Raw genomic sequence first — 22,911 nt, 5'->3', positions numbered from 1 at the left:
TACACCTAAAACTAGGACAATATTGTATGTCAGCTATACTGCAATTGAAGACAAACCCAAAAAACCAGAAATCATCAATGTCTTGTATTTTATTAAATGTGATTTAAAACAAACAAACAGGGGCACCTTGGGTGGCTCAGTCGTTAAGCGTCTGCCTTCAGCTCAGGTCATGAGCCCAGGGTCCTGGGATTGAGCCCCGCATCAGGCTCCCTGCTCAGCGGGAGGCCTGCTTCTCCCTCTCCCACTCCCCCTGCTTGTGTTCCCTCTCTCACTGTGTCTCTCTCTGTCAAATTAATAAATAAAATCTTAAAAAAAATTAAAAAATGAAACAAACAACAACAACAAAAACTTTCACTATAATATATGTATCTGTGTTGTCTATATTGTATTCAGAGTAAAAGCTTGAAAATGAGTGTTCAGGGCAATCTCCCAACTCCAGACAGATTCTTTAAGTAATAATACCAGCTAAAATCCAGGCACATTTACGTAGGACTTCTTTGTGCCAATCTCTGTTCTAGGCCTTTGCTTACATTAGTTAATTTAAATCTTCACAAAAGCTACATGGGCAGTATCATCACTCCACCTTTACAAATGAAGAAAACTAAGGCAAGGTTACAAGGTCACACAGCTGTAAAAGAGGGAAAATAACTTTCCCCTACCCTTCTGAGTTCTTAGCTGAGAACCCTGTAATAAAAGAGTAACGAGAAAAACCAACAGCAGTTTAATAACACGTATACGTCCTGTATACATGAGAGATCCTCTGAAGAACTGAGTAAAACTCCCAGGAAAGGCCCAAGCCACCGCCTTAAATACCGTCTTCAGCTAAAAGATGTCGATGTGCGAGCGGAGTGCACAGGGAGCCGGGGACGGGTTACCGGGAAAAGGTAAACAAGGCTGTGATGCAGAATTAAGCTCGGGCCTTCTCCATGGACAAAACTGTCTGGTGATTTAATCATCCTTCTCTTTCTGGTACTGAGAGGGAGACACTTACAGATTGAGATCTCCTGTATAAACGTAACATGTCCCTTAAGACAGAGTTCTACTCTGATTTTAGAGATTCTCCTGTGTCTGGTGTTTCTTAAAAATGACTTGCTCACAAGCAGTCCTCATGCCAAAGAGGCATATTTGGGGGTGGCATATTCTGCTACCCTTCCTACCAAAGTGGCCTGTGTGGAGACGGTTTGTCCTGAACTCCTACACTCCTCTTTTGGGGTGGCATCTGAGGGTTCCCTTCCCGGCTAACAATCATTCCCTTCTGAATGAGAACGACAGTACTTCGTGGTAAACTAGAAGCCCCTACTCACTTTCTCATAGGAAGAGCTGCAGCTACAAACACCACGGCGCTCAGGACAATCCAGAGCTTCCGCGGGAAACCGCCCTGCTCCCTGCGCCACAGTCATTGGAGATCGGCCCGGAGAGGGGCGGGGCCCGGGGTGGGGCAGCGGGGCCGCGGTTCCCGCGCGCGCTTTCAGTTCTCAACGAGGTCCGGCCTCTGCTTATAATTTCTCCTGCCGGAGGCGCAGAGCCACTTCTGTGTCGAACTCGCACAGAGCTTCCGAGCAACCATGTCTGGCCGCGGCAAGGGCGGGAAGGGCCTGGGCAAGGGCGGCGCCAAGCGCCACCGCAAGGTGCTGCGCGACAACATCCAGGGCATCACCAAGCCCGCCATCCGGCGGCTGGCCCGGCGCGGCGGCGTCAAGCGCATCTCCGGCCTCATCTACGAGGAGACCCGCGGGGTGCTCAAGGTGTTCCTGGAGAACGTGATCCGGGACGCCGTCACCTACACGGAGCACGCCAAGCGCAAGACGGTCACGGCCATGGACGTGGTCTACGCGCTCAAGCGCCAGGGCCGCACCCTCTACGGCTTCGGGGGCTAAAAGCCTCGTCTTCGTTTGTTTTCCAAAGTTCTCTAAAGGCCCTTTTTAGGGCCGCCCACCCTCTCTCCAAAAGGGCTGTACGCGCCTTGTGTCCCCGGTTTTGTTGGGTTTATGGAGCTTTTTATTTTACGTGGTTACTTGCCTTTTCGTTGTGAACACAAGCCTGACAACATCGCGGCCGCTAGATGCTCGCTCAGCCAATGAGTGGGCTGCATAGTGCGCGGCACGGGTTTTCCGCCAATCAGGAGTAGGGGCTGTCGGGGGGCGGAGCCAGTGGGGAGGTGCCGGGCCTCCGGCGGAAGGAGCGGGCCTGACCCCCACAGCTCTTCCCCGCAAGGCCCCCGCCTGCCCCTGCGCGCCTGTGGAGGCAGTAAGTACGAGCCACGCTCCCTGCCGGGAAGCGCGCGGGTGGCGCCAGGGCTTCCGTTGCCGCCCAGCTCTCGTTCGCTTTAGGAGGGCTCGGGCCGGTAAATAACGCGTATTTGCGGGGGGCCGCTGCCCGCCTCCCAGGGAGCCAGGTGGGCTGAAAGGCCCTGCGCGGAGGCGCCGGACGTCCGGTCCTCGCTGTGTGCCCCTCAGTGGCGTCCGGAGAGAGGAGCAGGCCCCGCAGTGGGCGCCTCTGAGGCTGCCGCCGGGGGTCTTGGGCTTCGCGCTGCCTCGGCCTTTCCAGTGTCGGGCTCGGGTACCCGGCCGCCCCGAGGCGCCTGGCCAAGCAGAGTTTGGAAACTTCCCACTTAGTAGGCGAAGGGGGTCTGTTCGGATTCAGGCCTCGGGTTGCTCGAGACCCTAAGGCCTCTGGCAGGGCCCAACCTTGAGGGCTTGAGGGGGGCGCGTCCTCCTTTGAGGCCACTGGCTCTGGCGACAGTCTTGCATCCTCCGCCTTCGTCCCTCCGCCCAGCTCCTCTCCCTCTTTCTTCTGCCTCCTGCAAATTGTAAGGTTTGGGGTTTTTGAATGAAGCTTTCACACATGGTCACCAAGTTTTGAGGGGCGCCTGGGTGGCTCAGTGGGTTAAGTGTCTGCCTTCGGCTCACGTCGGGCTCTGCTCAGCTGGAGCCTGCTTCTCCCTCTCCCTATGCCTGCAGCTCCCTCTGCTCTCTGTCAGACAAAATAAAACCCACAAACACAGTAAGTGTTTTGAAGTATGTCCCCAAATTGATAAATCGGACAACTGAATAGCTTTGATTTAATGCTTGAGTATATTGACGGCTGCTTCGGAGAGCAAGCTACTCTGCTAACATGTCTCTCTGACACAAGAGGATACTGAATAGGCAGTTGGGAAAGATTCTCGAGTTCAAGTGAGAGGTCTGCTTTGGTTTAGAGGAAAATTGGGGAATCACCAACCTATAAATGGTGAGTCTGGATCAGATCAGTAAGAATTTAAACACCACTTATTGCAATACACTGTAATAATAAATAGAAATGTAAATAACGTAGAATAATTATAATAACATATAATATATATTATATGTGTAATATGTATAATATAAAAATAATTAGTGGAAATGTAAATAGAAATGTAAATTGTCACTGGAAGGACTGGATATTATCTATACCCATGAAATCGTGTCTTACTTCAGGCCGCTGTAATGAAAATGCCACAGACTGTGGCTTAAACAGCAAACTGATTTCTCAAGGCTGGGAGTCCAAGATCAAGGTACTGGCAGATTCAGACAGGACAGTTTCAGACAGGATTTGGTGTCTGGTGAGACCCCAGTTCCTGGTTCATAGACTTGCCTTGCTGTGGCCTCACATGGCAGAGGGAAGGGCCAGAGAGCTTTCTGAAGTCTCTTATGTCTACAGGGCACGAATTCCATTCATGAGTGCTCCATCCTCATGGCCTAATCACTACCCAAGGGCCCAACCTCCTAATACCATCGTATAGGGGATTAAAATTTCAATATGTGAATTTGTGAGGATACAAACAGTCCATAACAAATGGAAGGCTATACAGCCCTATTGAAAGAATAGAGAAACTCTATTCCAGTATGTGCTCTAGAGTACCTACGGCTCACTTCTTGGGCCCCCTTTCTGTTCTTGGTCTCACTATTGATATGTTCTGTGTTCTGTGAAATGGTTTATGCTCAACAGGAAAACGCCATGGCCTAGCCCTAAGTGTCAGTTCAGGTTGTAGTGACAGTGCCTATGATTGTGTCAACTTCTGTATGTTTCTCAATCCCAATGGCTGTTTTTAGGAGGGAGTTTTTAATCACCCCTATACTTTTTTCAGTTTCCTTCCACCCACCTCAAACTTCATAATGAAGCTTGCCACATATCCACCTGCATTTTTGACATATCTACTCCAGTACCTAATGGACATCTCAAACTTGACTTGTCCAAATTAGATATCTGAACACATAAACACCCCAAATCTGTTCTTCCTCCAGTATTCCCCACCTCAATAAATGGAGGCTTCCAGGGGCTCAGCTCAGAAACCTTGCCGTCCTGTTTGAGCTCTTTCTCTTACAACTTAATCCAACCCAGTCAGCTCTATGTTACCAGTCAATCAGAGCACCTTTCACTGCATTCTGTGCTACTTACTCCTGGACAAGCCACAATCACCTTTTGTCCAGATGACCATAATGGCTCCTAACTAGTCTTTGTTTTCGCTTTTGATAGCTTGTTTTTTTTTCTCAACCCAGCAACAAGAGTGATTATTTCAAAAGATGTCATGTCCACCGTGAGAACATTCCAGTGGTTTTCCACCTTCATAATAAAAGCCAATGTCTTTATCCCAGCCTACAAGGAGGGTAGCCAAAAATTCCAGTTTGCCTGAATTTCAGGGGTCTCTGGGGATGTGGAACTTTCAATGTTAAAACTTGAATAAAGTCTCAGGCAAACAGGGTGAGTTTGTCACCCTACCTAGATGGCTTTGCATGCTCTGGGCCGTGGCCACCCTCTGATCTCATTTGCTGTCACATTTCTTTGTCTTAACTGACCTTTTTGCTGTTTGTGGAACAGACCAAGCATGTTCCAGTCTCAGAGCCCTTGTGCTTATTTTTCTATCTTCCTAGAAGTATCTTATCCTGGTATAGGGGAGGATCTTACTTCTGCCCTCTTAGGGTTTTTTGGCAGGCCTAAGAATTAAATTGACATAAAACAGGTTAACAGGAGAAAAACATACCATTCGTTTTACGTTAATATAAATACATATATATTTATATATTTAGACACTGGGGTACACCAATGTTTTTCCATGACAAAGTTACCCTCATAAGGAAATGAAGACCCAAAGAAGCAGTTAGAGTTGAACACTTATATACTGAGTTGGACAAAGAGTAGTAAGCTGAAAACACAAGGCAAGGGGGTTGGGGTTAGGGTAGTGTATTGTGGAAAAGTAACTAGGAAGATAAGGGTTAGTTTACAAGGTTGGTTTGTACAGATTTCTCCGGGCCTCAGCTCCTCACCCAAGGTGAGAAAAACGTTGCTTTCCTTGTCATATAAGGATGACATCTTCTATATGGGGAATTTCTCATCTGCTTTCAGGAATAAAAAGGAGAGATCACTGTGCCTTCCAGCACCTGTTGTTTTTCAAGGTGCCTTTAATCTTTATGTCACAGGCGGTTTTTGTGTGGCGTATTCTACTACCTGTCCCCGGATGGCTGCAGGCTTCATTTCATTCAGGCCTCTGCGCAAACACCTTCTTATGAAAGAGAACTTTCCTGACCACCCTATGTAAAATAATACCACTTTCTACTCATTCTTTACAATAACATATTTTAGATTTATTTTATTTTATTTTTTTAAAAGATTTTATTTTAAGATTTTATTTATTTATTGGACAGAGAGAGAATGAGAGAGAGAGAGCACGAGAGGGAGGAGGGTCAGAGGGAGAAGGAGACTCCCTGCTGAGCAGGGAGCCCGATGCGGGACTCGATCAATGTATATTTGATGTAATGATGTAATGATACACGATTCACGTGTATCAATATATGTCTGATTGTTGTTTCTGTCCCCCAACTACAATACAATTCTTTGAGAGCAGGGATTTTATTTTGTCCCTGAAGTGTCCCCAGCATCTAGAATAGGGCTGACAGCTAATAGGTAGTCTATGAAGGTTTGTTGTGTGGGGAGAGGAAAAATATTTTTCCTTCTACCTTTCTAAATTCTTGACTGAGACCTCCCTGTAATAAAAAGATAGACTAACAGGAGAAAATCCAATTTAATTATGTACATAAGTACAGGAGCCCCACAAAGATATAAGGTTCAAGGAAGTGAACAGAGCAGGAAGCTTTTATATCTGTTAGACAAAGAAAGAATACCTTTCTAAAGACGTGAAAAGACAAAGTGCTTTGGGCTAGAAGTAGTAAATGGTAAAGAAGTGACAAGGTTTATTCATAAAACCTTCTCAGCCCTGAGTTCCTCGTCTCTGGTCATGAGGATGTCTTTCTTCCTCCTGGTACAGGAGGGTACATTTCACATAAAAGATTTATCTTCTGCTTTCAGGAAAAAAGAAAGAAGTGGGGGGTGACGTGGGGGGTGTAGGGGATGTCAGGGTGATTTTCCTGCTTCTGAAGCTCAAACTCCTTGAGTTTAATATATTTAATATACCAAGGTGGCATATTAGGAGATAGCATGTCCTGAACCCCATCAGTTGAATGAACGCACACGTGAATTTTCTACACAAGACCCTAGGCCCACCAGAGTGCTGCCACAATTGATTCTCTACGATTTCTTGACTTACCACTGCCTGAATCAATCGGTGTGGCAGTTTTTCCTCTAGATCTGAGGAATGATGCCGAATGGCAAATCACGCAGCATGATCTCTTTGTTCTGAACAAGGCCTTCATGATTATTAGGACTGAGGAAGGCTCAGAGGCTTTCCCCCAGGGCAGTGAGCACGACTAAAATGGGTATAGTACTATCTTCAAGGCTATGAATAAAGAAGCCAGACCAACCATCACAGAAGCTAGTCATGTCTATTGTTGGAGCAACTACCCCTCCCCTCCCATTTAGAAAATCTGCATTCACACACCTCTCTACATATACTCTGCATCCAGGACAGGGAATTCTGTCTGATTTGCTCAAAGATGTACCCCAATGCCTACAAGAGTATCTGGCACATTACCTGAGGTCAATAGATATTTCTTGAAGGAACACCAGCTAAGGAGAACATAAAATGACCACTCTCCCAGCCAGGCCCATTTTGCTCCTCTGGCTGTCTAATCCGGATGCAGCTCTGAATTCTCCCCAAATGTTAATTTAAATTAAGCCAGGCTAGGTACTTTTATCATTCCCCAGAAATCTTAGAGGACGGTTATCAGGTGGAAAAGAGGACCAAAAAAGCTAGGAGAGACACCGGCTGAAGCTGACATACTGAGTTTGCAACAGCTTGGGGGCTCTGTCGCACTCGCTCTATTTAATTGTGATATAGTTTATACACCATAAAATTCACCCCAAATTAGCCGCCCTAATTTCCATTTCTCTGTGAAGGAAGGAAGATATGGCGAACTCGTACAGGCTCTGACAATGAAAGAGGCACTTTCCCCCCACAAACCAGATGTTACTCTCCCCTGAATCCAGTGCCCTGGGTTTTCTGGCAGCCCGAATCTGGTTTCTCCCCTGCCCATTTCCAGAGACTTATTTTTTGGAGACAAATCATTCTGTTAGTGGTGAAACTTCAGTACTGTTCTCGGGACTTGATTGAAGGACACTTGCAGGTCTGGGTCTATTTCATAATCCGCAAAATGATAAAAATTCCTAACCCAGGGCTTTGGGGTTTCTGGCCAGCCTTCCCATCCCCCAGTCTGGCTCGTCTGGCCGTTTGGGGGCGGGGGGGAAGGCACATGAGATCATCAGTTCTGATTGGTTGACAACCACGGATGGGACTTGCTGATTGGACAATGTTCCTCTTTGTTCCTGGAAATCATTGCAAGTTCCTCGCTCCACTTGGTCCTTCCCCGCTTTTGAGTTGGAATATCATTCCTGAAACCTTACTCGTATGCAGTGAATAGGGACAGAGGAGCAGGCTAAATACTGTTCAGCTAAGGGAGTTCCTTTGGTGTATACGGATGTCGCACGGTTTTACCTTCAAAAATCCTGCAATCTTAACGGGATTCAGTTATTAGATCTCTAGATTAGAAAGTTTAACTACAGTGGAGGGTCTATCAAGACAGCCCTTTTTTTGAACGTTTGGGTGGCCCTGAAAAGGGCCTTTGGTTATGAAATGTAGTTTTCTGGTGATGAAATCAGAGCTTAGCCCCCGAAGCCGTAGAGGGTGCGGCCCTGGCGCTTGAGCGCGTAGACCACGTCCATGGCCGTGACCGTCTTGCGCTTGGCGTGCTCCGTGTAGGTGACGGCGTCCCGGATCACGTTCTCCAGGAACACCTTGAGCACCCCGCGGGTCTCCTCGTAGATGAGGCCGGAGATGCGCTTGACGCCGCCGCGCCGGGCCAGCCGCCGGATGGCGGGCTTGGTGATGCCCTGGATGTTGTCGCGCAGCACCTTGCGGTGGCGCTTGGCGCCGCCCTTGCCCAGGCCCTTCCCGCCCTTGCCGCGGCCAGACATGGTTTTCTAGAAAGCAAAACAACAGCCAGTGACAAAGCAAGTGAGAGCTGGTCCTTATATAACGACGTCCCTTCCAACCCCACCCCCTGCAGATGTAGAGAATGGAAAGAGCGCAGGCGGGAAATGTGACGCCAGCAGTCCCCTCCCTTAATCCCGCCTCCAAGCCCCAGGAACTCAGGGCGGGCGGGGGTCAGAACCCAGCTTGACCATTGGTCTTTACTCCCTTAACTGGACTACATTGTTCTAACGAACTGGGATTATAGTAAGCTCATGTATGATTCCAAAAATATTCTAAATAGAATACTTAAGAAGGCAAAAAGCTTGTTTCGCAGTAATTTCAGTAATGGCAAAAATATCAAGATCAAAGAAATGTTGAGCAGCTTATAGTTGATGATAAACCAGGTTTTTTCTAGATGTTTTACTTTTAATACGTGTTTGATGAAACTATACTATTCCTGTTCGTTTTACAACTGATGCTCAGAGGCCCTACTTAATGCCCTTCAAATGCCACCTGTTTCATGCCCCTCTTGAAACGCCGACTCTTCCTTAGGACCTAAGTTAGCAGTACCTCCTAACCTCTTAAAGGGCCAGTCTTGTTCGCATATGCAGGGAACATTTAGACAAAAGTAAGCATTTGTGGCCCATTAAGTGTTGCTAATCCATATCCCTTCGTTTCTAAGTGCATAGTCATATTAAACTCTGGAGTATTAGTTTTACAGCCACTTTGCTTGAAAAAGTGGGTGGCTCTGAAAAGAGCCTTTGGTTGAAGTTTCAAGGAAAAAAAGACCGTAGTGTATTACGCCCTCTCCCCGCGGATGCGGCGCGCCAGCTGGATGTCCTTGGGCATGATGGTGACGCGCTTGGCGTGGATGGCGCACAGGTTGGTGTCCTCGAAGAGCCCCACCAGGTAGGCCTCGCACGCCTCCTGCAGGGCCATGACGGCCGAGCTCTGGAAGCGCAGGTCGGTCTTGAAGTCCTGCGCGATCTCGCGCACCAGCCGCTGGAACGGCAGCTTGCGGATCAGCAGCTCGGTGGACTTCTGGTAGCGCCGGATCTCGCGCAGGGCCACCGTGCCGGGCCGGTAGCGGTGCGGCTTCTTGACGCCGCCGGTGGCCGGCGCGCTCTTGCGGGCCGCCTTGGTGGCCAGCTGCTTGCGCGGGGCCTTGCCGCCGGTCGACTTGCGGGCCGTCTGCTTCGTGCGAGCCATGACACCCACACAAACGTAGCAAACACTAGCGCAAATAGGTCGCGCAACCAGACTGCCTAGTATTTATAGTACGTAAGGTGAAGTGATTGGATAAGAAAAATGTGACGTATAAGGTTGCAGGCTCTGATTGGTCTCTATTTTGCTTTCCAACAACGGCGCAGTTTCATTGGCTACCACGTTATCCCCGTCTCTTCGGGTTTTTTTTTTCCACAACTAGCTCACTGTGACTTACACAATGATTTTCGTTAGTCAGAATGCGGTGCTTTGAATGTTACCAAACATTGACTTCGTTGGTATTGTAGTTCAAAACTATTATTTCTTTAATTCTTGGAGAGAAATTTGAGAAATATTGGCCCCAATAATGTACTCTTTATACTCCCTGCTCAATAACCCCAATAACCCCGTATGGTATTACAAGTTTCTGAGTTTCAAAAAAATGAGATCCCTTTATAATGCTAAAATGAAGGAACTCCTTTGCATCCTACGAGACAATGTCAACCTTCGTAAAATTACACTGGCGTTTACAGAAGCATTTCCAGTAATCGGACGCCCATTTGTTAAATGTTAATGCTGACTTCTAAACTTGCAGCTTTCTGGAACTTATTTTTTCTCACGCCTAGAATACATTTTGCCAGGTGTAAAATATCAGTGACTAAATTCTCCAGCACCAACCTCTCTGAGCCTTGCGGAGCAGGCGTGTCCCGGGTCCAATCAACTGGATTCCGAGCCACGGGAGGGCAAACTTCTCATTACCAAGACCTAACTTTATAGTTCTTAAATTTTTTCAAGCTTAGAAACATCAAATGTGACCGTTTTGTACTAAGAGTAGGTAGGCCAGAGTCTACCTTTTCATTGGTTGAGTACTTTTATACTGATCGGCCAGTAAGAAACCTAGCATCCTTCATTCGGGTAGAACGTTCCTATTTTATCTGAAGCCTATTTAATCCAATGGATACACAGGAGGCCGGAACCTTAAGAAATTCCCGAATCCAGTGTTCCCTTTTAAAAAGCTACGTTTAATTAGAGTCCTCGTTTATTACACTAGGAAAAGCTTGGCTTTCAGAAGATGTTCACTTACAAAAGCTTCCAGATTTGGAGGAAGGTCGTGTACCTGTTATAACTGACTCCTTCAAACGCCTAGCTCCGATTGTTCTCTTCCCAACTGGTAGAAACTGCGGGTTGCGTCCGCAAACACAGACTCTCGGGAAAACGGGAGGTCGTTGAGGGTGGCGGAGCTGTTAGTGGGAACACCCCATTACTGGCCGCCGGCCGGTAACAAGGCCCTCGGATGTTTGAGGGCGAGCGGGAAGCTCGGGTTATTAGGCCGCGCGGACTTGTTTGAGAACTTCAGGAGCGCAGGGCGGGAAGGCGACGTCTCTGCCTCCTCCCGGCCGCCGGGCGACGGCCACGAGCCCGTGGCAGGGCGTGCTGGTTCGCGGGCGCGGCCCTGGGAGAGGCACTTTTTCTCTCATCGTCTGATTCGCCCCGTGAAATCACTTGAGCCTTGTCCGTGCGCATCGATGCCCCTCACAGCCACGAAGAAGTCGGAGGAGGCTCGCCCTAGGCGGTTACCCGGGGCCTCTCGCCCTCCCCCGAGGCGCTCTCGCCCCCTCACGGCGCCGCCCAGGGGAGCGCTTAGTCCGCCCCCGGTGCGCGGGGGGGGGGGGGGGGGCTGTGGCTGAGCAAGAGCGCGCCGCCAGGGAGCAGTGTCGTCAGCCCCTGCCCGCGGCCTGTGCTGAGGCTGAAGGGGCATCTGCAGCTCGCCCAGGGCGCCGGACCGCAGCCACAGCTTGGCATTCCCTCACGGGAGGCTTGCGTAGTGTTTCCCACCAGTGCCGCCCGCGTGTTAGCCGCGGGGTCAGCGAGTTGCGGTGTTGACCACGCTACTCCTTTGACCAAAGTTCATGAAAGGTCTTGACCAGGCGTGTCCCTCTTCGGCGTCGCCGGGGCAATGGCGTTGAGGACTGGTCCCAGGCCGGCGGACCAGGCCTACACTCCTGCACACCGCCCTCCCCCCCACACCCCGCTTTCCTCTCTCCCTCCCCGGCCAGTCAGGACGCGGCCTTTTACATGCGGTGCGGATTAGGAACGGATGCCCCTCACGACGCCCCCCTGCATTCTTACTTGGGTGCCTCGTTTGCAAACTGCTCTTCCTCCGCCCCCCGGAATGAAAAGGCTTGTTTTCGAGAGGAAAGCGGCACCGTCTGGCGTTAGGGGGCTCCCGACCCCGCCCCGCCCAGAAGTGCGGTCTGCGCGAGGCGACAGGGCTCTGCCGCCGCACAGTCCCCTCGCCGCCGCGCTCAGGGCCGCGGCGCAGGGGGCGCTAGGGGGCGAGAGGCGGGCGCCGGCGAGCACCAATCACAGCGCGGCCCCGCCCTATAAATACGCCGCGCCGGGGCCGCCGGCGTCTTCCTGCTCCGTCGGGTCCATCGCAGCTCGCTCCGCCTGCTCCGCTCTCACTATGTCTGAGACCGCGCCGCCCGTGCCGGCCACCTCCACTCCCCCCGAGAAGCCTGCGGCTGGCAAGAAAGCCAAGAGGCCGGCCAAGGCTGCGGCTGCTGCCAAGAGGAAGTCCGCGGGCCCGTCCGTGTCGGAGCTGATCGTGCAGGCGGTGTCGTCTTCCAAGGAGCGCAGCGGCGTGTCCCTGGCCGCGCTCAAGAAGGCGCTCGCGGCCGCCGGCTACGACGTGGAGAAGAACAACAGCCGCATCAAGCTGGGCCTCAAGAGCCTGGTGAGCAAGGGCACCCTGGTGCAGACCAAGGGCACCGGCGCCTCGGGCTCCTTCAAGCTCAACAAGAAGGCGGCCTCGGGGGAGGCTAAGGCCAACCCCACGAAGGTGGCGAAGGCCAAGGTGACGGGCGCTTCCAAGAAACCTAAGAAGGTCACGGCGACTGTTAAAAAAGCCGTTAAGACTCCGAAAAAGGCCAAAAAGCCGGCTGTGGCCAAGAAGTCGTCCAAGAAGCCCAAGGTTGTGAAGCCTAAGAAAGTAGCCAAGAGTCCTGCCAAAGCCAAGGCTGTTAAGCCCAAGGCGGCCAAGGCGAAGGTGACCAAGCCAAAGACGGCAGCCAAGCCCAAAAAGGCCGCACCCAAGAAAAAGTAAGCGTTGCAGTTGGAACTTATTCCAATAACCCAACGGCTCTTTTAAGAGCCACCAACATACTTCAGAGGAAAGAGCTTTAGTACGTGTCCCCTGGCTCCTAGGCGGAGTTTGCACCCCCTTGCGGGGGCGCTGCTGAGCTACTCCTTGACCCTACCCGGCCATTCCTCGGAGGCTCAGGTTCCCTCCGGCGTGCCCAACCTCTAGGTGAAGCTTAGCGGCTCGGGGACCCCTGGCCTCGGCGAGCTTCGTCTTGCCTAGAGTTCACTGTGTTGGCAAGACCTGGGGGACTCTGTCCCTAACCGTAAGTCCGCGCCCTAGGCTGGTGGGTCATCCGTGGTAACTAGGCTGGGTGGGAGCGTGCGCGGCGTGCGCACCCGGCTGTTAACATTTCCCTGTTGAGTTCAGAGCCGGGCCCTGGGGTTTTCGGGACAGTAGTGCTTAAAGCGGCCTTCTCCGGTGTGGGTTCCCCTGACAAGTGCTTGGGTGGTAACCAGTGAGACCGAAAGCTTAGCCACACCCTCCGGGGATGCGGCGCGCCAGCTGGATGTCCTTGGGCATGACGGTGACGCGCTTGGCGTGGATGGCGCACAGGTTGGTGTCCTCGAAGAGCCCCACCAGGTAGGCCTCGCACGCCTCCTGCGGGGCCATCACGGCCGAGCTCTGGAAGCGCAGGTCGGTTTTGTTGGCGCGGCGCCTCCGCGTGGGTCGACTTGGCTGCCCGCAAGTTTGGCGGTGGTCCCGACAAAGGAGCTTGGCTGCAGCGGAGTTTTGGAGCCCAAGCCCCCAAGCCCTTACCGGGCTACTGTGTTTACGGGAAACAAAGCTGCCCTGATTGGCTAATATTTGAAAATCCACTCTGCACCTGACTAGAGCGTATTTCATTGCGTACGGTGTTTTCAATTCTGGTGGTGCTACAGCATATTAAGTAGGGAAGGACACTTTCAAAGAATTGTCCCTTTAGGCTTTTGAAATTTCAGGATACCGATTTTAATAACATCTTTCACCTCCGGGGAGAAAACACCATATGGTGAGCCAGGGTTACTAAACACAGCTCAATTGGTTGTCAAGCCTTATTTTTACATATGCCCCTACATATTTTTTTTTCCCGTTTTTTAGGTGATCTTTTTTTTCCCCCCACTGTCTTGCTGGGCTCCGAGCCCACTATCCGATAACATCTGCCATACAGGCACTTCACATCTCTGTTCCCCCGTCCCTTAAACTGGCGTGTAGCTAGCTGTTCATGATTTCTTTGAACTCCGTCTTTTAGGAGCACCTATCCTACACACGCATGATTGCTCCTTCTGGTTTTCGGTGAGGGCTATTTATAAAACGGTGACTTTATACAAACCGCTTCTTAAAACCTTTCCAAAATCCTTTCAAGTCAAAGCCTCTTTTTAATGTCCACGTGGAGTAACATAAGCTATTCATCCATTTCCTTTTGATAAGCCTTGGCATTGTTTCCATTTACCACGGCGGACTGGTGCAACAGAGTTCCAGCACCGAAATTGCTAGATTGGAGTGAATTTTATATTTCAGTTGGTGCTGACGTATCCCGAAAAGAACTCCCCCTCATCCATTCCAGCCATCAAGGTGTGGGCTCAATTTTTGCCCGTCTAAAGGGTGTGAAATTACTTCACATTGTCACGTTGATGTGCATTATCACGGCCACTAATTATATCCTTTCTTTAGGTTTATTGGTCATTTGAATACACTTTTCAGAGAATGCAGGCTTATCCCTGTGCTCGTTTCTTCACTGGGCAGTTTTTCTTGTCCCATTGTGTTTTTTATATAGTAAGGAACTACTTACCACTTCTGTGGCAGATAGCTTTCTAATTTTGGCATTTTTTACTAATTTTGTTTACGGTGGATTTTCCATTTAAATGTTATAAAGATCTATATAAAATCCCAGATATTAAATGTTAGAAACCTATCTTTTAAAGCTTCTAGATTTCCATTCTTGGTTAAGAAACTGAACCCCACCCCTCCATTATTCATTCAACAGCCTAGGTTTTCTTCTAAAAATTGCTTCCTAAAGTTTTTTTAGTCTCTAATCCATCTAAAAGTTTATGCACTTTAAGATAGAATCCGAGTTTACATTCTCCCAGATAGATGGCCAGTTGTCCTAACACAATTTACAATCCATCCGTTTTTCCCACTGTATGTCCTGTTATTAAAGTCTTAAATAAGATTTCTGTGTTCTTTTCTATTGATCTCTCCACATAAGTCATGTTTATTAATTTGTATGCTTGTTTCTACTGTGAATGGAAGGCTCATTTCCCTTTTGAGGTCTTACTGCTAGGAAGGAGGAAATGTATTGATATGTTGTATCCAGTGAATTTACCAATTTCTGTAATTCCACGTCTTGTTACTTTTTAAAATAGAGCCCCTTGAGTCTTTCCTAGTCATCAGCAAAATAACTTATATTGGTTTTTTTTTTTTGTCTTCCTCAATGTGAATACCAATGTGAATACCATTTCCCTTTTGTACTGCATTTGCTGAGAATTTCCGAAGTAAAGTTAAATAATTTAGCAGGAATCCCTTTTTAGTTCTTGGTTTTAATTAAGCTATTTTTGTCCTTTAGGACATTTGTTAATTTTTGGCATCTCCATTATTTTAAATGATACCTTCAAATTTTATTTTACTTTTAGAAAATTTTTCAATAGCTCTTAGACTTTAATATATTGATATATGATTTTCTTCAAACGCAGTGTGGCTGAAAGAGCGACCTAGAAAAAGATGTGTTTTTATAAGGCGGTCATCTAAGACAGAAGCAGGTGTGCTGTGGTAGAGCTGGAGAAGGGGGGAGTCAGAAATTCTGAGCCTGTGAGATTACCAACTGGATGAGGGATATTAGCAACTGGGTTCAAACGCTGCTGATTGAGTGACTGAATTGAGTACAGGCCTGAGAAGAGTCTCTTGGTTAAGTAGTATGGAGGTGACCGACAGCTTTGTGAATAGTTTGGGAAGGACTGAGTTGAATTAAGGTGGAACTATAAATTTGGGACTCCTTGGTATACGGATGGCATGTAAAGCCGTGAACCTGGGTGAGGTCGCCAAGGGGATGACTGAGGTAGAGAAGAGTATAAAGAGGAAAGTGCTAAGTCCTGAGGCATCGAACCTCAAGGGCAGAGGAGACTTAGTCCTGACCATTCATCATCGATAAAGATGAGTAACTATTCTACTTCTTTGTGCTTCCCTTTGCTAATTTAAAAGTTGCATTAGAGGGGCGCCTGGGTGGCTCAGATGGTTGAGCGTCTGCCTTCGGCTCAGGTCATGATCCCAGGGTCCTGGGATCGAACCCCACATCGAGCTCCCTGCTCAGTGGGGAGTCGGCTTCTCCCTCTGCCTCTGCCGCTTCCCCTGCTTGTGCTCTCTTTCTCTGCCAAACAAATCTTAAAAAAAAAAAAAAAAAAAAGTTGCATTAGAGCAGTGTTTTTCATGGCTTGTCGGTAATAGAATAGATTCGAACATATTAGAGCATGCCATACTGAGGTATCTATGGCTTCCTGGAACTTAGGTTTGGGGCACTTCCGTTGTTAGGCATACGTATGCATGTGCTGGGTCGTGAAGAAGAATGCGTGTCTTACTGGGGTCACAATCAAGTCTGAAAACCAGTGGTTAAGATGCTCCCTTATGGTCTTTCACAATCCCGAGTCTGCTGTTTTGATGTTCTGACCACAGAATCAGATCTAACAGCTATATAAGACGGTAGAGACTTGAAATCCATCTCATTGTCCCCGAGATCTTCCAGAGACAAGTGGGTAACACGTGACATACAAATTCTGTTATTTACTAATTGATGTGATTGTCCTTGCCTGTGGGGATTTTTGAAAGGAAAGAAAAGAGAGGCGCAAAGCACAGGAGTTACAGGATTTCCGGGGCTGATGGAAGATCAGTGTGTGCCCTTTAAAGTACTGACGACAGATAATGAGCTTGGCTCTGTAAGTCCTACAATTGCACATACATGGGAAAAAAGAGAGGAGGGGAAGTCTCACATCTTAATGCTGCAGGTTTTATTGTGTCCTACGTGCCCAAAGGAAAAGGGGGAACATTGGGGAGGGGGGGTGAGTTTGTTCTTTTCTTTACACCATAACCTATTTTTCAGATCTTTGAAAATGTGTACATGCAAATCTAAGGGGAAAAATTATTCTGCGTACAAAAATAGAACTGGGTTAAACTCGAAGTATTAACTACTAAATGGTTGTTCAGTAAAATCGTGGCCTAGCAACTACCCAAGGGTTCGAGAGTGGGTGTGCATCATTGTTTAGTTCACCAGTCACCTGCTGGATCTTAAAAATTTATTTAACAGAAACTACAGTCATTTTCAAGTGTGTCTCAGAATGGGTTTCCAGGAGTGGGATTTCTGTATCAAAGGGTAAAAAGCAACCTTGCAAGCTGCAGTAAAATAATCATCACGGAATCTTAAAAACAAATAAATACAAATGCCTAAAGACCGAAATGTGACTGGACCTAGACTACCACGGGTCACCATCTATTTTATTTTGTTTTATTTTATAATGGTTTGATACAAAAATCCAAATTACATGGAAAGATACAGGCTGAGAAGTCAAGTTCCACATCACTGACCTTGACCACTCAGGTCCCCTTCTGGTGTTTCTTTCTGCAAATAGAAACAAAACATATATATACTTTTCTTTCTTGCCCTGTCACAGGATAATGCGAACAAGTTCTCTACCGCTGTTCATTTAGCAGTCTGTCCTGGATCTTTGGCTGTAATGGGACCCAGAGCTCTCCATCTCTTTCCACGGGTACGTGATATACCATGTGTAAAGGAACAACGGTTTATTTGGGTTCCAGAAGCTCTGGGTCTGTATCGGAGAGCTGAGCCCTTTATACCAGGTGTTGTAAAATGTTTTTTCAGATAGTCATTTGTCTTTTAACTTCGGTAAGTTAAGAAGGGTCTTTCCCACTTCAAGAATCAAAGGAATTCACCTGTATTTTCATCTGGGTTTTTTTTTTTTTGTTGTTGTTGTTGTTGTTTTTGTTTTTTTTTGGCATGTCAGTCTTTGATCCATTTGGAGTGTATCCTAGTATGTGGTGTTTTAAACAATGACTATCCCATTGTCTCAACACTTTACTCCCAGTGATGAGAAGGGCTGTTTATGGGGCACCTCGGGGGCTCAGTCAGTGGAATGTCCAACTCTGGATTTCAGATCAGGTCTTCATCTCAGGGTCATGGGTTCGGGCCCCACCCTGGGCTCTGCACTGGGCATGAAACCTATTAAAAAAAAAAAATGCTGTCTTTATGGCATACAAAATTCCTATGCTGTCGATTTCTGGACTTTCTATTGTGCATCCGTCCATCTGTCCAAGGACTAGCACCATGCTGTTTTAATTGAGGATTGATGATCCCTTCCAAAATACGGTAAAGATCATCCACCGTTCCTGTTCTTATTTTCCAATTTTAGGGCAATCATAAGACAATTCTAGCTTTTCAAAGAACGGTGGAATGCTTAGAGCTAGCCAAGCTTTGGAAGTCAGTCAGTGTTTGTTTCTGTCTGGCAAAGTTCTGCAGGGAGTGTTGTGCTCTCTGAATTCATGTCACAGCACCCCCATCAACTATGAAGGGCCCATCATATCTTCAGGGCAGTGTGCTTTCACCTGACATTTATATCGAGCCACGTTCAAGGCGAATGAGTGAGAAGAAACTGGAATAAGTTTTATGATCTTAGAATCAGTGGGTGTTCTCTTTGAACTAATTAATCATTCTTTCCTACAAACTCTTTAGAGGGGCACCATGCTTCCCTTTCCACATGGGGAATCCTAACTACAAAGGAAACAGATAAGGAGGCAGGTAAAGTATTCTCATTCCCATGCCTCGGAGGAAGACGAAGTAGGTTTTGTAAGCAGCCACCCTCTTCCACACTTACACAGGTTTCTGTGTTTTTTAAAGGATCGCTCACATATTTGCTAACTCTTCAGAGAGAGCACAAGGTCCAAGTGTGCAAGCCTAGACCCTGCTCCTAGAGGACCTAGCGACGTTTGGCTGCTCTAAAGTGGAGACGTGGGAAGCGACCCGTAGATCTGTACTCTCCCATGTCCCGCACAGAAAGGGGACCACTGGAAACAAGATTCAGTCAAAGGCAGTAGTAACTGCCCCCAAAATCTTGTGGGTTGGTTTTATCCTTTTATTTATAATGCTGCTAATATGCTACATGCGCCTTGACTGTGCATCAAATGTTCATTCAGTACTTTGATACTGACAGATGAAAAGAGTAAGTAGCAGTTAAGCCACTCCTAAACCTACCCAGAAAGCAAACCGGAGATTTTAAAGTTTATTCTGGATGCTGAAAACTCTTCTCATGGAAGACATATTCCTTAGATGACCCCCAACCTTCTTTAAACTTTTTTAATCCGGAAACATAACCTATAAAGAGAAAACCATAACAAAACGTGACAAAATAGCAATGTAAAGCTCCCTGGATGATCACAGAGTGAAGAGTCCTGAACCGCTGCACAAGTCCAAAAAACAGAACGTCCACCAACTCTCCCTGTCTGCTCACACCTGCTCCCAGTCACTAACCCCTCCGTCTTCCCTAAATGTACCCACGATCCTGATTTCTGACACAGTCATCCAGTTTGGCTGTTTTTGCATCTCATATAAAATGGAAACCAAATAAAAGGTAGTCGTTTGTGCCTGGTATCTTTTACTCAGAAAATTAGGTTTGACAGATTCATCTGTGTCACTATATAGAACTGTGACTCATTTTTATTGTATAATCTTCCATTTTATGAATATACCACAATTTAGGGATCTATTCCACTGCTGATAGACATTTGTTTCTCTCTTTCAGGGATTACAAACAATGCCGTGAACATTCCTGCCACGTGTGTTTTGGCACCTATGTGGACACAGGTGTGTTGTTTATAACCTAGAATCAGAAATCACTAGGTCAAACTCTAAACTTTTTCAGAATGCTTGTACCAGTTTACCTGCTCTGGAATCAAAAAATGAAAATTAAAGCCATAGTTATAAGCATCTGGATGAACCTCACAAACCTAATATTGAGTAAAATTTAGGTGAAAATCCCTGTTTCACATCCTTCTATTTTTTTTTTTATTAAAATTGTTAGCCTTTTTAAATGTTATCCATTGTGGCAGATGTGTAGTGGTACCTCACTGTGGTTTTCTTTTGCATCTCTTGCCCATTTTTCTATTGCACTGTGTGCTTCTCTGCTTGGTCTGCCCCCAACAAAACACCACGGCCTGGGTGGCTTACACAGACATGTATTTTCCCACAGTTCTGGAGCTCCACGACTGATGTTCACATGGCTGACCCGCCGTCCTCAGCCCCCCTGGAGGAAGAGCAGATCCTGTGTGGCCCAAAGCTCCCATTAGGAGTTATACTGTTGACTGTTCAGTGGCCAAGGCCACCAGGTAAACAAAGACACTCTTATCGGGAAGGGACACTCCAAGGGCCTAGAGACCACCTCCTAGCAGCCAAGGGCAAAGGCCAGACCTCTCTTTGGGTAAGGTTAATTAAATACTACATACGCACTTCTAGAATCTGCCAACTTACTTTGCCCCTTGGACGTCCAGGAGGCAACCCAGCCCTGGCATGTCCAACACCAATGGTTCAGTCTTTCTCCAGACTGCACCCACAGGCTCTCCCCTGTCCTAAGATGGTCACTCCACCCCCTTACTTCTCCCCTGGACCCGTGGCAACAGCCTCCCAACTGGTCTTCCTATTTCCAGCATCGTCTCTTCAGTCCGCTCCCAACACAGCGGGCAGGGTGTTCTTTCGTGTCCCCTGACTCACATCCTGCCAATGGTTTCCCTTCCCACTCAGTATAAAACCCAGTGTTCCTACAAGGTCTGACGACCAGGGCTTTAAGCATTTATTTTTAAAATTCCACTCGGTAAGAACTATTTGTCACAGCAAAGATACACAAAAGCAAAACAAGTATTTCATTAAACAATACTTACCCTGATTTGACTTTTTATGCGCTGTTTTCTCTGTGTTCTGCTCTATCATCCAGAAACACTTGGCAGCAGCCCAGTAAATTGATTTCATGAATACTTCACGGGTCATGCCCAGCACTGCAAATACACCACTCCGTCTATACAAGCTTTGCCCCCTCCCCCTGGCACCTCACACTGACACCCTGACCACGCCCCCGGGGGCGCCCTCTTGCTTACTACACCCAGGAATAACGGGCCTTGCAGTCCCTGAGGGCCTTGCGGCCTTTGCAGCGATCATTGTGTCTATCTGGAATGTTTGCCACCAGATATCACAAGGGCTCATTCCCTCACCCTCTTTCAGATTTAACTCCAGTGTCCTGGGTGAGGCAGGCCCCTTTACCTCCTACATCACTGTCCAGCCTCTAGGACCCCCCAGGGCTGAAACAGATCCATCCTCCCCAGAACTCACTGGACCTAAAAAGAGCCTTCACTCTCAGGCCCTGGAAAGACACCTGGCTTCCCATGGCTCGTCACCCTGGCTGGTCTGGCCGTCCTCCTCCAGGACAGAGCTGGGGTTCGAAGACCACCAGAGGACAGATACTTACAGAATCCGATGTCCCGAGGGAGAACCTGCGGACCAGCTAACAGGAAGGAGGGGACAGAAACGGCCCAGGACTCAAAGCGGGGGAGGGGCAGAGAATGAAGCTCAGACACCCGCTCTAGCATTTCCTGGCCACTGATCTTTGACAATCGGCTTCATGTCTCATAGGTCTGGAATTCTTGGCTACAAACTGGAGTTTCACAGCATCCCCTACCTCACAGGAGTAGATCATTTACACGGAACAAGAACGACAAAGAGGGCCGCTAGCTGAGTGGGGGCTACACACACCGCTCGCCAGGGCCGCCTGCTAAGCCTTCAGGCATTTTGAGAGCTGCTTGTTTAAACTCAACGATTATTAAAAATTGAATTATATAAACTTACAATTAAATAGCTTATATAAAAAGCAAAGTTAAGGGCGCCTGGGTGGCTCAGTTAAGCGTCTGCCTTCGACTCAGGTCATGATCCCAGGGTCCTGGGATCGAGCCCCGCATCGGGCTCCCTGCTCAGCGGGGAGTCTGCTTCTCCCTCTGCCTCTGCCCCTCCTTCCCACTCGTGCTCACTTGCGCTGTAATAAAATCTTAAAAAAAAAAAAGTTAATTGATACCCCACGTCTCCTCATTATTTCACTATTGTCCTTACTCATGGGGTTGTTCACATCTCTTGTGTGGCGGCGATACTACGTCGTGGGCTACTGTGAATTGCTTTGTAACTAACTCCACATTCAGTCACTGCTAGTTTGAAATCCACTGTGGTGGAAATAGTTTCACCACAGAAATGGGCAAGCATTACAAATTAAAGGGGTTGTGTGTGTGTGTGTGGGGGGGGGTTCTTGTTTGTTTTCCTGAGAGCCATTAAACATTTATTGACACACCATTATTTTCAGAGAATGTTCTCAATAAATGCCTTCCTCTGGGCTTCCTCTCACCCAAGTGGGGACAAAAACTATCAGGCAGGCTTGCTTGTTTGCTCATTCCCTCCATGTTCAGAGCTCTACACTGAACTTTACTGGGTAAAAACAGTCTGGGATCAGACTCCCAAAGTGGGAGTCTCTACCGAGTACTAATGTCACTGAAACATCATGTGGCTTCTGTTTGATTCATAAGAAAACTTCCTTACCGTTTCCTGTGATTTGCAGTTCTGTAAGGTTTGTCACTTGGTTAGTCTAACTTCAAATCCACACTGGCTTTGATGTTGTCATTTACCAGCTTCTATGAAGCCCACGGGCTGGGCTTTCTCTACACATGTTGATTTTAACTCCATTCAAAAATACGAACAAAGGTTCAAAACACAGTTTGGCAGGGGCATGGGGGAAGGGGACGACGTAGAAATATCTTTGCTCTTCCCCACAGGCCTGGAAATTTCAGTACAAGTTGCAACTTTGGAAGATAATAGGGGATATTTACACATGAGCATCAGGGAGCCCCAAAGCTCCCTGGGAAAAGGAAATACCCCACCATCTAGAGAATTAAGAGCTCAAGACAAAAGAGAACACGGGAAGCAGTTAGTCCAAATCACAACTAACTCACTTTTCAACCATCAATAAAATTTTGTTCCTCATTTTATGGCCATTTTTTCCATACTTACACTAAACTTTTATTACTTCTTATAAGTGATTATGCAAGGAACCAAGAATGAAGACTCCACGACCATCACCTTGAACTGCCAGCATCCTTGAGTAGAATTCCAATCTGCGCCTTG

The 22,911-nt window shown here is 47.8% G+C and overlaps 4 protein-coding genes across 8 annotated transcripts; 2 read left to right on the top strand and 2 right to left on the bottom strand.

Annotated features, from left to right (window-relative positions):
- Positions 1 to 1,546: 1,546 nt before the first annotated feature.
- Positions 1,547 to 1,978, top strand: H4C2 (H4 clustered histone 2). Its single transcript, XM_028107548.2, has one exon. The coding sequence runs from the start codon at positions 1,566 to 1,568 to the stop codon at positions 1,875 to 1,877; it is 312 nt and encodes a 103-aa protein (XP_027963349.1). The 5' UTR covers positions 1,547 to 1,565; the 3' UTR covers positions 1,878 to 1,978.
- Positions 1,979 to 2,160: 182 nt separating this feature from the next.
- On the top strand, positions 2,161 to 21,798 carry H1-1 (H1.1 linker histone, cluster member). Of its 5 annotated transcripts, none has more exons than XR_003610017.2 (5): positions 2,161 to 2,247; positions 17,363 to 17,458; positions 19,505 to 19,566; positions 19,952 to 20,087; positions 21,382 to 21,798. XR_003610017.2 is itself a non-coding variant. In XM_088024145.1 (1 exon), the coding sequence occupies exon 1, from the start codon at positions 12,051 to 12,053 to the stop codon at positions 12,687 to 12,689; it is 639 nt and encodes a 212-aa protein (XP_087880271.1). In that variant the 5' UTR covers positions 12,028 to 12,050; the 3' UTR covers positions 12,690 to 12,832. The 5 variants fall into 5 exon arrangements, 1 of the variants encoding a protein (XP_087880271.1); XR_015768401.1 differs by lacking the exon at positions 2,161 to 2,247 and adding an exon at positions 12,028 to 12,685; XR_015768402.1 differs by lacking the exon at positions 2,161 to 2,247 and adding an exon at positions 12,028 to 12,685 and having other exon boundaries at positions 21,110 to 21,798.
- H4C1 (H4 clustered histone 1) lies at positions 8,017 to 8,382 on the bottom strand. The gene has a single exon (XM_028107547.2). It carries the CDS (start codon positions 8,380 to 8,382, stop codon positions 8,071 to 8,073), a length of 312 nt encoding a protein of 103 aa, XP_027963348.1. The 3' UTR covers positions 8,017 to 8,070.
- On the bottom strand, positions 9,127 to 9,606 carry H3C1 (H3 clustered histone 1). Its single transcript, XM_028107527.2, has one exon. It carries the CDS (start codon positions 9,587 to 9,589, stop codon positions 9,179 to 9,181), a length of 411 nt encoding a protein of 136 aa, XP_027963328.1. The 5' UTR covers positions 9,590 to 9,606; the 3' UTR covers positions 9,127 to 9,178.
- Positions 21,799 to 22,911: the final 1,113 nt, after the last annotated feature.

Source organism: Eumetopias jubatus, unplaced genomic scaffold (genome assembly GCF_037043125.1).
Source record: "Eumetopias jubatus isolate StellerSeaLion01/CBP00866 unplaced genomic scaffold, mEumJub1_p1.0 scaffold_6, whole genome shotgun sequence".
Lineage (NCBI taxonomy): Eukaryota > Metazoa > Chordata > Mammalia > Carnivora > Otariidae > Eumetopias > Eumetopias jubatus.
Note: the sequence above shows the minus strand (reverse complement) of the source record. Positions and strands in the feature narration are given on the sequence as shown.